At 41.9% G+C, this 18,888-nt stretch overlaps 1 protein-coding gene across 1 annotated transcript in view; it reads left to right on the top strand.

The window, feature by feature from the left end:
• Window positions 1–18,888, top strand: part of GPKOW (G-patch domain and KOW motifs) — a 95,606-nt gene that overhangs the window by 36,336 nt on the left and 40,382 nt on the right. The window contains exons 4-7 of the mRNA XM_085895068.1: window positions 3,960–4,066; window positions 4,295–4,499; window positions 5,624–5,756; window positions 10,561–10,759. Of these exons, the coding sequence (XP_085751194.1) occupies window positions 3,960–4,066; window positions 4,295–4,499; window positions 5,624–5,756; window positions 10,561–10,759 (644 nt within the window). The remainder of the gene's footprint in view (window positions 1–3,959; window positions 4,067–4,294; window positions 4,500–5,623; window positions 5,757–10,560; window positions 10,760–18,888) is intronic.

Below are 18,888 nucleotides of genomic sequence, written 5' to 3'. Positions count from 1 at the left end.
ACTTATTTCATGCAATAAAATGCAAATTAATTATTTAAAAATCATACAATGTGGTTTTCAGGATTTTTGTTTTAGATTCCGTCTTTCACAGTTGAAGTGTACCTATGATAAAAATTACAGACCTCTACGTGCTTTGTAAGTGGGAAAACCTGCAAAATCGGCAGTGTATCAAATACTTTATCTCCCCACTGTATATATGTATGTATATATATATATATATATATATATATATATATATATATATATATATATATATATATATATATATATATATATATATATATATATATATATATATATATATATATATATTACTAAAACTCTCATCTTGTATGTATGTATGTACATATGTTCCCGAAATATAGCCAAAACGGTACACGATAACGCACAAATTTTATGGCCACCTTACTTACCTTTCTCCTGCAGTGTGCAGTTTCAATTTTCGGTCAAATCGGGCAACGACAAAAATTATTTAAAAATCAATTCCCGAGTCAGTCAAGTACTCTTCGGGATTATTTGATCAATGCAAAGAACCTCAGCAGTATCGTTCGCTGGAGCTATCTTTTTCTTTTTTTTTGTGTGTTTTTTTTTTTTTTTGAAATGATTTTTTTAATCAACCGCTGTCACACTGGGAACCCAACGGGTTCACGGATCATCCAGTATATTACTAAAACTCTCATATTGTTTGTATGTATGTATGTTCCTGAAATACAGCCAAAACGGTACACAATAGCACAAAAATTTTAGGGCCACCTTACTCGCCATTCTCCTGCAGTGTGCAGTAACAAGTTTCGTTCAAATCAGGCAACGGAAAAAAATATTTAAAAAATCAATTCCCGATTCAGTCAAATACTCTTTGGGAGAATTTGATCAATGTAAACAACCTCAGCGGTATAGTTTGCTGGAGCTATCTTTTTTTTTCCTTGAAATTATTTATTAAAAATCTCAAACATTTAGTATAGACAAAGAACGATTTATTTTTAAGCATAAAATAAACATCGCTTTATTATTTGCTGATCAATGGATTATTTGATAAATGCAAAGATCAATGCAAAACATTTAGTATAGACAAAGAACGATTTATTTTTAAGCATAAAATAAACATCGTCATTTTGATCTAATACTTCCGTGTTCATTAATAAATAAAATTGTGTTTAGAAGATTATGCACAATAATTTCTTCAACTTTCTTTTCTCCGTTTTTATCCCCCGCCGCGTGGCGGACGGGGGATATTGTTCTTTTCTTCACATTGACGCGCAATATCAAGTTTCGTTCAAATCTGGCAACGAAAAAAAAATATTAAAAAAATCAATTCCCGATTCAGTCAAGTACTCTTCAGGATTATTTGACCAATGCAAACAACCTCAGCGGGATAATTCACTGGAACTCTTTTTTTTTTGTTTTTCTTCTTTTTCTTTGAAATGACTTTTTTTTTTAATCAACCGCGGTCACAACAGAAACCCAATGGGTTCACGGGTTGTTTCGTACTTTATAAAGTTTGCACAAAATGAGTTCATATAACACCCTCGATTTCACATCTACAATTAATTATTTGCAAAGTAGAAGATATTTTGTCTGGCTGAGCAGCTTCATGACATTTCCCCAAATTGGCAGATTTTTGCTTTTTCTGCCTCCCAATTGACAGGTTGATTGTGGTAGGGGGGGAGGTTGATATATATATATATATATATATATATATATATATATATATATATATATATATATATATATATATATATATATATATATATATCTAGCATGGTATGCTTCCCCATTATCTTGGGTCGCTCACCTGCATTTTGATTTTTTTCATTTATTTTTATTTTCATTTACGGGTGCCTTCCGACGGTTCTGTGATTTTTTTTTTTTTTTCCTCCTGGTGTCTTAGCTTCGATGTCCATTGTCACACAAAAGACAGCTTTCTACATCACCCGGAAGGTACCGATCTTTAATGTCAGTTAGTGAGTCAGTGGTTAGAAAGAGCTTTATATATTACATTTAGAAATATGAGGGCCAGTCAATAAGTAACCTTAAAATATTTTTCACAAATTGTTTATTGCATGTACGTGGGCAACAACTGTTATTTGTCAACATAATCTCCATTGCATTCAATGCACCCCCCCCCCTCCACCCCAAAGGCCTGGATTCCTCTCGAGACAAAAAATATTTTAGGTGCTTTTGTCGGCATTCATGAAATGCCTCTTGAACCTCTTCATCGGATCAGAAAGTGGTTCCACTAAGCGCCTAAGTGGCCCAAAGATGTAATCTGAAGGGTCGAGATCTGGCGAGTGGGGTGTATGAGGAAAACACTCAAAATGCACGTCCTTGATTGTTGCAGCTCTAGTGTGGGTAGTCTGGAGCCGAGCAGCAAAACACCGGTAGTAAGTAGTCTACCACATTTTGATCTGATTGCTGGTTTTAGATTATTTTAAAGGAGATGACAGTGTGATGCACTGGTGACTGTGGTCCCTCTGGGCATGTAATGCTCAACAAGTGGGCCTCGGCTATCCCAGAAGAGCGTCAGCATCACTTTTCTAGCGGACGACTGTGTGCAGAATTTTTTTGGGGGCTTCGGTGAAGTTCAATGGCACCACTCTTTGCTTGTCCTCTATTTCTGGCTGAAAGTAGTGGACCCAAATTTCATCCCCAGTCACTCCAAGCTGTAAGAAAGCGTCACCTTCTGTTTCGTGACTTCGCAGAAGTTCTTCACATGTGTCCACTCGCTGTTTGTTCAGTTCGGGTGTGAGTTGTCTAAGCACCCACCTTGCAGATACTTTGTGGAACCCCAGCACATTTTAAATGATATGGTGTGCTGAATCATGGCAAATGTTCAATTCGGAGACCACTTCATCCAGTGTAATGCGACGGTTTTTCCTTAGCACACGCTCAACTCCTGCAACCAATTCTGGTGTGTCGGCTGTGTGAAGCCGGGCCGAGCGAGCAGTGTCTGCCACACTGGACACTCCACTTTTAAACTTGCTGTCCCAGTTGTACACCTGCTGCAGTGATAAACATGCGTCACCATGTATCTTCATTCTGCGATGCATTTCACTGGGATTTACACCCTCACTTCCCAAGAAACGGATGACAGAACATTGCTCCTCCTTGGTGCATGCTTCTAAGGGAACTGCCATCTTGGAACTGCTCTACTGGTGTCATACGCTCAATGCTGTCAGATCTAAAACAGGCAAAACATGACTCTTACCCATAGATATAACATTTCATGCACAACTACACACATTACATTCTCAAATTTATATTGCCATTTTAAGGTTACTTATTCACTGGCCCTCGTATACATCAGATGCACCTCCTGACTGTTATGGTGAGCATCACCACCAATTATGTCTCGCATGGTAAACCGCATAATCTGCAAAGAACAACCGTCCATCTGCCACCCAGACGATTGTTACCGCTAATGCAAGCCATTCAATCAGAAGGCACATGATGCGATCGGCGGGTAAATCAAAACATGTGGAGTGTGACGAGCACTCCCCCGATCTCCATTGGACATTGTCCTACACCAAAGCGTCACCTCCAATCCGGAGGCCTCGGCCTGGCAACTATGTGAAACAGACAGATTACATGGTCAACATCAGTTACCCATCAAACGGAGCTGCCTATCAGGATTTCGAGCTTGTTTGCCCTCATCAGGATGGCATACCGATAAATATCTAAGCAATAGTTTCATATTGATGACCAATTTAAATGCATTTCCTTTTTTAATAACGATTGTTGTTTTACATCCCTACTTAAATTGTTTAATTCTGTTCAGCTTTTTCTTCATTTTTCACTTGCATGTCAGGTCGCGTGTAAATTTGATCGTAACAGGTCCTTTCCCCCTTTGCTTCAAGAATACCATCAAATTTTGTTTTCGAGTACAGTAGAAGATTGATAAATAAGATATATGTGTAAGGAAATTTAAATTTCTCAATATATGTGGTGCTTTGTGATTCTAGGCGACAGAAGCAGACTACATGGCAGTTCCAGTGGAGGCTTATGGTTTGGCGATGATACGTGGCATGGGTTGGAAGCCAGGAGAAGGTATCGGCAAAACCTTCAAACAGTGAGTGAGAGGCATTAAACCAGATAACATGAGTTGAGGGATCATTTTACCCTTATATGAGGGGTAAAATCCCCTTGTATCCCCTTGAGGGATCAATAATATGCTTATGTGGAGCCTTTAATCTTTTATTTCTGAATCAATCGGCACTTTTAGGATTTGAAATGTGGAGGAAAATTATAATTGGGCAACGTGATCACATTGTTTGTCATGATCCACCACTCTCCACAGGGACGTGAAGGCAACGGAGCATCAGTTGAGGCCCAAAGGTCTTGGCCTTGGGGCTGACCGTTCTGCATTGGCGGCTTTGGAAGGTAAAAAGCCAGCTCGGTCGCTGAAACCTGGTGATCAGAGGGTGGCAGAGGAACCCTTGGGCCATGTTCCCGGTGCCCACGTGCTTTTGGAAAGTGGTCCACACAAAGGACTCTGTGGCAAGGTGATGCACCTTCACTTATTTTGAGACTGCTGATATTATATCGATTTTACTCAAAACAATTGTTATACATTCTCTCTATATTCAACTTTTCAATCAAGCTCTTGCATTTGGACGTTAAACGACGATTTGGACGTCCCTTGGACGTTAAACTGGGCATCCCATCTGCCGGCATTAGTTGGTGGACGTTGAAGACTCCATGGTGTCCTTCACGAAGAGTATGCGAGCTATCGCCGGCACCATGAACAAATTACAAATCCCTACCCTAACTATTGCTGGGAGGGCGATGGCAAACCACCCAGTATAACTTGCCAAGAAACAGCTTCGGGAGGATTGAACCTGCCTTCGGGCAGAACATCAGAATACAAATCACCCTTACAAGTTTTATTGTGCTGTTGAAGTCTTATCACAAATCACATGTCAGGTGACACAAAGTTAAAGTTCTTATTACTAAGGCTAACTGAAATAACTTGCTTTTCAATACAGGCTTCTCTGAAAATTAAGGAGGGTACTTTTTATTTTTTAGTGAAGAACCACAATCTGGGTGGCTTTTTACTCTGTCGATATTGGCATACTTGTGTAATTTCTTGCTGTTCAAAGATGAGAGAGACAAAAACAATAAAATGCAGTTTAGACTTGTGAGAAGAAAATATTTTATTCCAAAATCTCGAACAATAAGTATTCATGACTGAGCAACTGTCATTGGGGAAAAGGGAAATGTGTACACATTGACTGCTATGACAACTACAAGGTATATAGTCTTAACTCATTTTGTTGGTCAAAGGGAAAACACAGTAATGCTACGTTTAACAAGGAGTTGATACTCTAGGTCCCCTGCCTTTTGGGTGGTATGAGGAATAGATGTGTGTAGTATGAAAGTTAAAGCTGGAACATTTTTTGAAATGGCGTTTACACAAGCGACAAGCCAAGTTACCGAGATGGTTACCATGTCAACATAATTCAGACAATCACCGCCGTGATCTCATCAGGTTGAGATGATGTCATGAGGAATAGATATCCACAATATTAAAGCTAAATGTTCTGCAGTTTTTGAAATATCTCAGACACAAAAGTACCATGTACGGATGATGGGTCAGCCAGAGCTCATTTTAATGTGATGTGCACAGATTGAAGCCGTGGATGCTGACAATGCACGTCTTGTGGTGCGACTGGCGCTGGGAGGGAATGCCATGACTGTGAGTCAGTACGTGGCACGACCCATGAGCTCCAAAGAATATGTCAAGTTTCGTCAAGACTCGAGTGAGAACTTTGCTTTTGCACTTCTGGCATTATCAAGAAACCGTCACACTGGCTATATTGTGATGTTATCTACATATTGTGATATGCAAGGAGTGAATCGATGCTTATGTTTAGCTGAGCAAAGCACTGTAAAAATTGTGTGAAAAGTGCCACTTCAGTTACAGATTTACTTCTTCACATTTGGCATGTTTGAAAGGCAGGCAAAAATTTCAACTTTGACGATTTTGTCAGGATGAACAGCTAAAAGTGACAAATCAAAACTTAGTGCACGTTTTGGAGACTTATTTGGAATTGATCATTTTTGGGTAGTCGATCTAGTCTGCCCTTATTATCAGTATTTCCATCTATGTCTGTCTGTCTGTCTGTTGGGTCGTCGATGTAGTCGAAAAAAAAACAAAAAATTCAAAATTTTTTTGGAGATTTGTTCGACCCTTATTATCAGTATTTAAAATGGTGATTTCAGTTAATACAATGGCGATTTCGATGAAACTTGGTTGGTAGGGTCATACCATGACCTAGTTGTGTGCAAATGAGAACCGTTGCTATGGACCCATCCGTTGCCTAGCAACGGACCTTTGAAATTTTCAAAAAAAAATCTTTTTTTTTTTTTTTCGAAAATCAAAAATCGGGTCACAAGCGACTGGGCAGTACATTCAGCCATATTGTCAAAAATTTCCAGCCGGATCCTATGAAAACTGTTGGAGAAGATAGACTTTGAATGAACCCTGGTCGAAAACAATAAAAAAAACTAAGTTCGTTATATCTCAGAGACTATGAGTCAGATATACATGAAACTGGTATGATAGGTTCATGGTATGTCCTAGTTATGTGTGAGAAAGAACCGTTGCTATGGACGCTTTTGTTGGCTAGTAACGGCTGAAAAACGACTAAATTTGACTTGATCGACTACCCATGGCCGCCTACCGGCTTGTCAAGTTTATTTATAACATGCAAAATGCGAAAAGTAGTACTAATGTTCTACTTTTTGTGAAAATAAAAATACAAAAGCAAAAAAAAGTACTTAAGAATTTGGAAACTATGCATTAGCTGTCTGTTTTTTGATTTTGGGTGGTCACTTTCTTATTAGTTTAGTTATGCTGAACCATCCTTTAGGTTATAGAGATTGCCAATATAGGTGTATGCCTGGTGTTGGCTTAATGGTTAGGGGTGTGGGCTTGGGATCCTAGGGTCCTGAGTTCAAATCCCGCTTGGCTGTTGAATTGATACCAGGTGGGGTTGACTCAGCCTTTCATCCTTCCGAGGTCGGCAAAATGAGTACCAGCTTGCTGGGATGATTGAGCAATTCGAGTATACTGTGTCGGAGTGGCAACCCATCCAGGATTGTGCCCAATAGCCCAGGAGACTGCTTTGGCAGCACTGATGCTCTGTATAGTTTGGTCCCAATGGAATGGAATATGTGCGTTTAAAAACCAGGAAAATTAAAATTGATGGCTGTATTATTTTTAATTACTGTTACATCAGTGTCAACTATGAAAGACAAAATAATAATGTGATTGCTAAATTCAGCACAAAATTAGCGGTCTGCGTGTGTGGCAAAAGACGGCAAAACAAATACCATTAACCTTTTAAAATACCTCAAATGGTAGTTGATGCGCCGTGAATAAAAGGAGTTGACGTTTTCGGCTTTACTCTCCATCAGAACAAACAAAAATAATGGAGAGGGTGCCGGTGCAGGATAAGTATCGCAAATAACATCATCACTGACGTGCTGGGTGTGGGGAATGCTAATGGGACAGAGGTATGCGTGTCATGTGTGACTTATTGCCCAGAGTAAACGCGTCAAGTGACGAGTTGATGGAGGCAGGATGGGAGGAGGAGAAACAGGAAGAGAAGGAACAGAGGTGAAATGAGAAGTCAAAGAAAGGGAGGAGAGGCAGAAAGAGAGAGAAAAGTGGGGGTAAGGGGGAGAAAAGAGTGGGTTGGGATGGGTGGGGGAGGGAGGGGAAAGAGAGACAGACAGACAGGCAGACAGATAATGGGAAAGAAAGAGCTACCTGGAATGGAACATGGAGGAGGAAGGATATGAATAGAAAAATAAATGGGGGGGGGAGGGGTGAAGGATGAGCATGTTAAGGCGTGATAATTTTTCATTCAAACCATTTGGTACCATGTTTGTGGATAAAATACTGTTCTTTAAGTTTCCTGGAATCATTGCTGCCTTGGTGGAGTATATGCCTGGTGTTGGCTTCATGGTAAGGGTGGTGGGCTTGGGATCCTAGGATCCTGAGTTCAAATCCCCCTCACCTGTTGAATTAATACCAGGTGGGGTTGACTCTCTGCCTGTCATCCTTCCGAGGTCGGCAAAATGAGTGCCAGCTTGCTGGTATCCTGTGTCTGAGTGGCGACCTGTCTCGGATTGTGCCCAATAGCCAAGGAAACTGCTAAGGCAGCAACAACGCTCAGCACAAAGTATGGTCCCAATGGATGGATGGTGAAGTAGCAAATCATAGACAGACATGTTATAAATAGCATGTCCTGCCTGGTTGAAGTGATGAGAGACCGGTTTACGAACATCATTATTGGTTCTAACATCATTCAGGTGTTTTCTAAAATGGTCTCCAAGCCGTCATCCAGTTGCACCGATGTAAATTTTGTTGCAAAGTGAGCATAGAATACAGCAAATTACATTAAAGGTGGTCCAGATGAAGTGATCTTTGATATTGGTGGTGTGCTTTGGTCCTGATATTGATGTTGTGGGATTGATAAAATCACAGGTATTACAACTACGCAAACATATGAATGCTTCAGCTGGTATATTGGAAGGTAGGGTGCTTTTGAGTAGAAAATTTTGTGATGTTTTGTCTCGTTTTAAAAGAATAGGTAGTTGAGAGAAGGTGGAAGTGGCTTCTGTGTTGTTTTGTAGGATTATAAAAAAATATTGGATGTTTATTTTAACTGTAAGGCTTTTGGGATGGTACACCAAAGTGAGAGGAATTTTTTCATTCTCAGGTTTTCTTTTTGGAAGGAGATTTTTTTTTTCTTTTTATGTTGATTGTTCGAACACGGTTGAGAGCATTTTCCACGAGTGAGCTAGGATAGCCATGATCTGTGAAAAACTGAAACAACTCGTTGGCTATAGATCCAAAATCCAAGTCATCATTGCAGAAGCGACAGTCTCAGAAACTGGGAATAAGGAATGGAATTCTTGACATGCAAAGGATGAGAAGATGAGTACATTAGATAGCTGTGTGAATCTTGATTTGTCGTGAACAGTGGTCATTAAACCAGTATCTACCACAGAAAGTTTGACATCAAAAATGTGACAAAAGTATCTGAAATCTCCCACGGATAATTAAGAGCTGAGTGGAAGGCATTGATGAAGTTTATGAATCGTTCAAGTTTGAATCTGTCACTGGAGGTTAATCCAATCCAATCGATGTATCATTCAAAGAAATTGGTGTCGAGCCATCAAATTGAGAAAAAAAAATCTGTTCCTCAACAAAACCGACACTAATTTGCAGAATTTGCACCCATTTTTGTACCCAAAGCCACAACTTTGATCTGTTTATCGAAATTATTACCTCCACCACCGAAGGTGAAGGAGGTTATGTTTTCACCCCTTTCTGTCGTTTGTTTGTGTGAAGGAAATCTCAAAAAGTTGTGGACATGTTGGGTGTGTGACAAGGACCAACTGTTTAGATTTTGGTGAAGATCCGGATCCGCATCTGACTACTAGAATTTTAAAAGTGATTCTTCACCGTTGAGAGATAGGACCAAAAACGATATATAGCACAATATCTCAAAAAGTTTTGGATGGATTCAGACGAAACTTGGTGGACACGTTGGGTGTGTGGCAAGGAAGAATTGATTCAATTTTGATGAAGATCTGGATCTGGAGATAAAAAAGACTTGATTTTTAAAGTGATTCTTCACCATTGAGAGGGCCAAAAACGATATATAGCACGATATTTCAACACTGTTTGGGCCCGATATGTTCTCGTAGATCAGGCATTGTGTGATGGAGGTATGCACTGTACCAAGTGCCCTTCTAGTTGGAGAATGCAAAGCAATTGAGTGCAAGAACCAATTCACCCAAACAAAGTAAAGTTCCAGTGCTGGGGTCTTGGATGGTGCGATGATTGAAAAATGTTTGAGTGCCTGAAGATCCCCATCATTTGGAATAACCGTGTAGAGTGATGAAGTGTGTCGAGTGATGGTTGGGAGGGGTAGGAGGCAAGAAGGGAAGGTGGCCCAAAATTGAATTGATCGAAATAGGAGAGGATGATGGAAGGAGTTGAGTGTATTGGAGAAGGAATATGAGGTATGGGGGAGAAGGGAAAGGTTGAGTGGAGATGGAAGGGAAGGGACATGTGAAAGGAGAAAGGAGAACGTCAACAATTCCACCATATTTGTTCAAGTGATCAATAGATGACCACTGTCTGGGAGTTTTTCAATAGTGCTCAAGTTTGTTATGGGAATGCAGTCGCTTGCCTGTAAGGGTGGGAATTGTTGATGTCAATACCATATAATTACATCAAGGATTTGTCTCTGTGTATGAAGAAAGTGTGCTGCTATGGGTTTGTTTTGCCACAGAACTTCTTAGCTGTCAAGGGGAGATGAAGCCTTATGTATAAAATAATAAATAATTCAGGCCCTGGGAGTCAGCCAGGTGGCAGAAAGTATAAGGAAAGAAAGAAGGAAGGAATGGCAGGGCAGATCGTGAGCACCACTGCAACTGCAACGACACAAAATGCTCAATTGCAATCACAAGTATTATGAAATTTATTAATTAAGAGTTTCTTTCCTAACCATGATTTTCATTCTTACTTCTCTACTGTTGCAGGCATGAACAAAGGAGGAAATAAGGATGAGGAAGTTGGGAAAGCAAAGAGGAGAAAGCAGGGACAGAATGGAAATGGAGGAGACTGGCAAGAGAGGCACTTGGACAGGCAGGAAACTGCTGGAAAGAGCTTTAATCTGAGCAGCCGAGATAGCAACAAGCATGGCACAAAGAAGAAACACGATGAACTTGTGGAGAAGAGGTATTTCCTAAAAGTTTCCAAAAACATATATAATTAGAGTTCATAGAACATGATACCCCATGCAGTGTTGAAGTACATACTTCAATTTAAATGAAATAATGATTTTAAAGACTGAAAAAAAAAAAATTCTAGAAGTTTCGTGCTGTTGAAGCGGTTTTGTATGCATATCCCAGGACGATGAAACAAAGGTTTTGGAAGTGACAAGAAGGTGATTTGTGTTATCCAGTGTTCAAGTACACAATTCAATTTAAATAAAATAGAAATGGGAAAAGTTGTTTTAATATATTGATTCTGGGAATTTACCACCATTGATGTAGTGTCTATTACACCACCCTATCTAACACGTTACATTCATTCTTCATGCCTGTTGTGTCCTTTATGACGCCCTTATGAGTAGTAAGTTTCCTGCTTGGAATTATTTTCAATTTTGTTTGACTACCAGACAGGCAGATAGAATGAGCAATTACCTCACTCCTCTGCACATGTGCGATCGGGACAATTCAGAGACAAAGCACTGTAAAACAGCAGGTTTGTTTTCTGATTCATGTTCCGATTGGTGATTAAAACATATCATTCAATTAAAATAACTCGATCATAAACTGACGTTTGTACTGCCCAAAAATGGAAGAATATATATCTCCATTTTTGTCGAATTTCAGCTTTTACATGAAATCACATCTTCAGTATCTGCTCTCTCGCTCCATGCAAATCATAGCTCTCAGAGAAAAACATGGTTCCCCAGCTATGTGGATACAATAACGTACAGTAACTCCGCATCAGGTGGGCGTTGTTGGCAGAACAATGCATGGACATGAACCATTGCTTAACCCTGCTTTTCGCTTTCCGTGCGTGGGGTAATTAAGACGTGTAGTTCAGGGAACAACAAACGGTATGGATAGAATTCACAAAAGGCGCTTAGCAAGCGTCTTGCGAACACACGGCTAACCCGTAAACGCTGACAAAAACATCGTTGTTTGTGTACAGCTAATCACCTGTTTTAAAGAAGAATTTATGAGGGGAGATGTACAGCCAATTAGTTGTGCGTGCCGAAACAGCCGATTCGCCTGTGAAACACCGCACATATCGCCAACATCCAAATGAAATGATGTACTTGCATAGAATCACAGCACCACGGATAGTTGTTGGAGGGGATTCAGCAAATTGCTCCTCATCGTAGGTTGATCCATGTCATGTCATTGGAGTCCTTAACCAATGAAATTATTTCCTTTGAGAGTCTAATGCTGGACAAATTTGATGATGTCATACTTCTCCAGAGGATTCTCGAAGATCCGTCAGCAAACTCGGCACATTGGCAAACTGCCCTATTCCTATCCTCCCCTTGAGCTAATTCAAGCACTCATAATGCATCCCGATTCACCGTCCCCTGTAAACTACCAATTATAAGCCGTGCGATGCTTACTTCAAAGCCTTAAACACACTTTGAAACATACCCTCACCGATGTGTAAAAGTTTTTATTTAAATGCTTGTGATTAGCTTTTGATCACGCATTAGATAATATAATCGCTCTTCGGCAATTGGGACTAACGTTAAATGGGTGATCGTCGCATGAGTAGTGATTTTACATGCGTCTAACTCTAAAACGCCTTTCGTAAATTTGAACCTTTGTGTTTCAAAAGTCCCTGTAATATTGTGTTCAGTGGATGGGCAGCAAAAGAATTCCATTTTACATATTTTTTTACAAGTCAATGCTCATTGAAGGTTGTCAAAATAGGTAGCTGGTAATATACTAACATCAAGATAGAGGAATCTGGTAGAGAAGGCATCTTTAAAATGGGATGTGTATATTTAGTATTAAAATGATTAAATAAATATGGAGCTAGTGGATATGATAAAGTTTGTATGTGGGTAGTGCTGATAATAAAGTGTACATAAATAAATAACTCAAGGTGGTATGTTTGGAGTGGAAATGAAGTGTATAAAAATAAAGTGTAGTGTAAAAATGAAGTGTAGTGTAAAAAAAATAAAGAGTTCAAAGTAATGTGTTGGTCTTAAACATTGTAAATATAAATAAAAATAATCCAAATGTTTGTGTTGCTTTCGGAGACAGTAAAGTTCATAAAATAAGTAAATAATTTAAAGAGCAGGTTTTGGGTCGCTGATGACTTCGCGTGATTCGAAGGTTGTAAGCACATTAATAAATGTGGGGTATGTATTTTCTTACATTTGAAACTCAAAATATGCTAAAATTAACTTTTGAGTCAAAACTTTTGTCAGTGATCGAAAAACAGACGGGAAGTTACCGAAGATGCTATGATGTCACGTTCTCCGAAAACTTCGTGAACATTCGGAAACAGCGTGTAAACAATGGCGAGATGCGAACCGGAGAGTGATTTCAGCGGCGATGAAATTGAGTGTTTTCATTCCGATATTGCCAAGGACGAGTCGGAGGATGATGGAAATTTATACTATGGAGTTTCTATATGTGAGCTATATGTGAGCTATATGTGAGCCACTTGCAAGTGCCAGAAAACGGCCTATTTCGTGTACAAGTGGCAGGACTGACTGACAAGCAGTTCACACTGACAGACTCCACCAGACAGATTGGTTTGTAGATTTTCATTTTCTTGTTCAATGCATAAAATAATGTAAAGTTTGATTCGTCTGTGACTTGATATAATAATTTTTTTAACCCTCTAGTAGCCTGGTGTTGGCTCAGTGGTTAGGGTGGTGGCTTGGGATCCTAGGGTCCTGAGTTCAAGCCCCGTCGGCCGCTGAATTGATACACCAGGGGGTTGACTCAGCCTGTCATCCTTCCGACGTCGGCGAAATGAGTACCAGTTCCAGTGTGTGTACTGGTAGAGGGGCACTGCATCAGCGACACAGTCGCGCTTCAAGAAATGATAGCTACCCTGGCAGCTAAGCTGCCATATGACCACCACCAACCCTCCAGTCACTCAAGTCAGAAATAGAATGAATCAATAATGGACCCAAATATATTATACACCGTAGCCTTGGCGTTGAAGTATTTCTGACAGCTGAGCTTGACCCCAGCGAAAATGAACAGTTAGAACAACCTCAACTTTCAAGAGGCGTGTGTGTGTGTGTGTGTGTGTGTGTGTGTGTGTGTGTGTGTGTGTGTGTGTGTGTGTGTGTGTGTGTGTGTGTGTGTGTGTGTGTGTGTGTGTGTGTGTGTGTGTGTGTGCGTGCGTGCGTGCGTGCGTGCGTGCGTGCGTGCGTGCGTGCGTGCGTGCGTGCGTGCGTGCGTGCGTGCGTGCCCGCTGTTTCTCGACAACCACTGGTCCGATCTACTTGAAACTTACCAGGTATATTGCTGGGGACCTGAGTTTGTGCCTTTTCAAGGTTTGATATTAATCTGACAAGTGCTTCCCAAGTTCTTCCCAAGGACACGTTGCTGCGTAGGCGTTGCCTTTGGAGAAGAGAATATCAGCAGCGTTCCCCATTACGGGTTACAATGTAGGGACTTCCAGATAGCGTATTCTAATAATTTCTCAATTTCTTATGCACATTTATAGATAAACACAATGCCCCAATCCTTGAGAGGTGACACAGTGTGAGAAGATGAAGCAGGAGCCAGCTGAGGAGAAGGCTGAATGGTGGGCACAGCATCACGCTTGTTTTGAAACCGAGCTCACTCATTGCGTTGCCTTCGTAATCCTCGGCTGTGAAATGGTCACCACAAATGACAAGTCTATCCAAAGGGTCCTCTTTACCCGTTTTCTTTGGGGGAAAATTCGCCCGTTTTTTTGTACAAATCTTATCCACTGCCGGCGAATGTTTGATTCCTTCGGGAATCGGTGGGAGCGATTACCCGTTTTCCAGCCATTTTCGCAAAACATGACGACACACGTACGACACACCTACTCAATGGACGTACAAGTACATTGTGACGTACAAGCTGGCCTGATAATTTCAGGCACATTATCACATCATTATACATATTTGTACCATATTAAAAATATTGTTATTTAAACAATAAAATTGTGTCCATGAATTTTGGCTCCGATCCCAAAATAATTTGACTTGCCCAATGCCCAGATGATATTGCATACACATGCCTTATGGCTTGTATAAAACAAATACATCACTTCCGGTTCCGGTTTTGAGCGGCAAGAGGTCTCCTTCGGGGCTCCCTGCTGATGTTCTCAAAGTTAAGTTCCGGTTGTTATTTGTCCCGTTTTAACTGTTTAATTTTCTCACCTACATGTTAATGTGTGTTCCTAGTTCGGTTTTGTTTCAAAAATCGTGCTATTTTGTGAGTATTTATGTCGACGTTCTTACTTGGTGTTTGAGGCCTAGTCTTAGGCTTGAGGCCTACCGGTTCCACTCGGTGTTCGATCGTTTTTTTGTTGTTGTTTGTTTTTTCTCCCCATTACCTTCAATTTCTATCCTCCCCATTACCTTCAATTTTCATCCTCCCCACTTTCCAAACATCCCCATTCTCCCAACTAATCTCTTTCTTATCTCAAAAAAAAAAAATATATATATATATATATATATATATATATATATATATATATATATATATATATATATATATATATATATATATACAACAACACGCTCACCTTCTCGATTCTGCTACTTCTTCTTCCTCTTAACTTCCTCCTCGTCTTCCTCGATTTCTTTTTTTACACTTCCATGACCTAATCTGTTGAACTCTCTCATACATTAATATTAACAACAAAAACGATCTCATAATGCTTCATCTTCCTCTCTCACACATGTGGTACTCTTTACTGTTTCACAATGCACTACTCTTCTGCTATTTTAACAGACTGCTCTCATTTCGACCTCTCCTTCATTCCTTGCCTAAAAAATCCAACTATTACAGCGCTTCTTCTCTCCATGCTCTGAATTCGCCTTCATTGCATCCATCAAGAATTGTGTTAAATCGCATCTCTGACCTAAAACTTTTAAAAACCACAGTTTGCCATGGATGCTTGCTTTCCATCAACCATTCTTTTTTTCCAACTTCAGTGCCAACTCACCCCCCTCACCCCTCACTCACTCTCACAGCAACCATCCCTCTTCTCCTCCAAGCCTCCCTCTCACCTCTTTCAAAAATTCCCCCCTCACCTTTCTCCCACCTTTCATCCCCTCACTCTTCCTTCTCTAAGTTGCCCCCCTCTCATCCAACAACCTGCCTCCCTCCACTGCCCTCTCACCTCCATCTCTTCACTCCACCTCCTCAAATCCTCAACTGCCATCTTCCTTGTCTCTTGTCCCCCCTCTCTCCCAGCACCACAGAGCCTTTTCTCCTCCTCATTCGGCCCCCCTCCCCTCGCTATTCTGCAATACCCCACCTCCTTCAGCAGCCCTCCTTACCTCCCCCCTCGTCCCTCGTCCTACCCTCCCCCGCCCCTCCACCTCCTGCACCCAAAGCCTCCTCCCCTACCTCTTCATTAAAAGTGTGGACCTCAAATATCCGGGGCCTTCGCTCAAACCTTTCAGATCTTTCCCTACAGGTTGCCACTGACAAACCAGACATTATCTGCCTAACAGAAACTTTCCTCTCCCAAGACGTGTCTGACTCCCAAGTATCTCTCCCTGGTTACTCCCTCTTACGGTATGACAGACCCTGAGCCTCGTCCTGGTGGAGGTGTTGCTCTCTTCATCAAAGACTCTATTCCTCACTCTCCCTGCACTGCTCTCACTCCCCCCACCCCCAGGAATACCTCTGGCTTCGGCTTCCCCTCCATTCCCACCTCATGTTTATATGTGTACTGTACCGTCCACCGAACAGTGATGACTCCATCTACACCTCACTCTCCGAAAACATGGACCATCTTCTATCTTCTCATCCAAACTCTCTCTTCCTCTTATGTGGCGACTTCAATTGTCATCACGCCAGTTGGCTAGGGTGTGGGTACCTCTCTCACCTGCCATGGGACATCAGCAAAAAAGCTTTCTGTGACTCATTGGGACTGACTCAATCGGTCAACTTCCCGGCCTTGCGGATCTCAACCAATGGTACTCCATCTCTTCTGGATCTGATTTTGACAAATTTCCCTGACAATATCTGCTGCTCTTCCTTCGCTCCAATTGGTTCTTCTGACCACGTCCTTGTTAAAGTGGACATCTCTCTGGCTGTTATCAGAGAACCACCTCACCGCCGTCGAGTCTGGCATTTCACTCAAGCCGACTGGCAGGGTCTCGAGCAGCCATCAAACTTACAGACTGGTCTCCTATCACTACTTTCTCAAACATCAACTCATCCTGGGAATTCTTTCAAAGAAACTTGCTCTCCCTCATGCACAGATTTATCCCCTCTCGTGTTCAGTTGTCTTACCCTTCCTCCCGCCCTTGGTTTACTGAAGCTTGTGGCGAGGCAGTTGTCCTGAAACAACTTGCCTTTGCCTCATGGAAAGCAAACCCAACTGAGGGCAATCTCAGTTCTTTCCACAAAGCTCGGAACAAGTGTGTATCTACCCTCAGGAGAGCCAGAAAACAACATCTTTCTCATCTCAGAGTCTGAACTCTCAAACCTCTCTCCCTCCCTCAAAATCCTGGTGGCGTTTAATCAAATCTGTTTCTGGTGTATGTTCCCCCTCCATCCCCTCCCTTACCTCAAATGGCCGCACTGCTGATTCCACACGTGATAAAGCTGAATGTCTAAACTACGGTGTTTGCAGCTAAATCTTGTGTCCCAAACCCATCACTATCTCTACCCACTTTACCCAGTCGCACCCAACTGTCCCTGGACTCTGTATCCTTTTCTCCTGACAAGGTGGAGAGCTTGCTTTCAAACCTAGAGTCAGATTCTGCAACCGGTCCAGACGGCATCAGCCCACGTGTCCTCAAAGCCTGCTCTTCTGCTCTTGCTCACCCTCTCTCTGTTCTATTCCCCCTCTCATTTTCCCAAGGTCATCTGCCATCTGCTTGGAAATCTGCTAACATCACTGCCCTGCATAAAAAAGGTGCAAAAAACAGATCCCTGCAACTACAGACCAATCAGCCTTCTCCCAATCATCAGCAAGGTTATGGAATCCATCATCGCTTCAGACATGAAATCCTTCCTCTTCTCCAATGGCTTGATTTCCAATCATCAATTTGGTTTCAGACCAGGTCACTCTACCCTGGATATGCTGCTACTGCTCTCCCATCAATGGATGGAGGTCCTCAATGCCAGACAGGAAATCCGGGCCGTATCCCTGGACATATCACGTGCTTTTTGACACAGTCTGGCACCCTGCCCTACTCACCAAACTCTCTTCCCATGGTATTCAAGGCCATCTCCACTCATGGCTCGCAGACTTCCTCTCCTGTCGCAGTCAACGTGTGGCCCTAAATGGAGTTCTTTCATCCCCTCTTCCTGTGCAGGCTGGAGTTCCTCAAGGTAGCGTTCTGGGCCCTGTTCTTTTCTGGTTTTCATCAATGATCTCTCGGACTCTCTGGAAAATCCTCTATTTCTCTTTGCCGATGACTCCACCCTCTGCCGTACCATCTGTCATCCCTCAGACCGGCAAGCAGCAGCTTCTTCGCTCACTGCAGATCTGGATAAAATCACAAACTGGTCCAACACGTGGAACATGTCTTTCAATCCACACAAATCTCACACTCTCACTATGTCTCTTCGAAAGGACCGTTTAGAAAACCCCCCCATCCACTTTCTCAACAATCCTCTGGAAGAAGTCTTTTCTTTCAAGCTTCTGGGTCTCACTATCTGCCATGACCTTTCCTGGGAAAGTCACATTTCCAACCTCGCCTCAAAAGCCAGTCGCCGACTGGGAATCCTCCGTCGTGCAAAGTCCTTCCTCGGCCCTCTTGAGCTCCTGACTACTTACAAAGCTTTTGTCCGTAGCCTGATGGAGTACTGCTCTCCCCTCTGGGCTGGTGCTCCTGCCTCCCACCTTTCTCGGCTTCCACGCTGTCGAAACCAGGGCTTTTAAGATCATTGGCATCTCCCACGCAATGAAGCTGAGTCTTTGGGCCTCTCACTCAATCACCGCAGGTTGGTCGGTGGTCTTTCTGTCTTCTACCGACTCCTCTCCAGCCTTGCCCCCTGCTCTCTCTGCGATTTGTCCCAACCACATTTCCACAGGGCGCTCAAGGTCCGCCAACAACCCCTTCTGGTAAAACTACCAAAATCACGAATCACTGCTCATCTTCACTCTTTCATTCCTCTTTTTCCCGCCTTTGGAATAAA

This window comes from Eptatretus burgeri, chromosome 9, assembly GCF_056783735.1.
Source record: "Eptatretus burgeri isolate ZD-2024b chromosome 9, Ebu_testis_v1, whole genome shotgun sequence".
NCBI lineage: Eukaryota > Metazoa > Chordata > Myxini > Myxiniformes > Myxinidae > Eptatretus > Eptatretus burgeri.
This window is presented reverse-complemented; position numbering and strand designations above follow the sequence as displayed.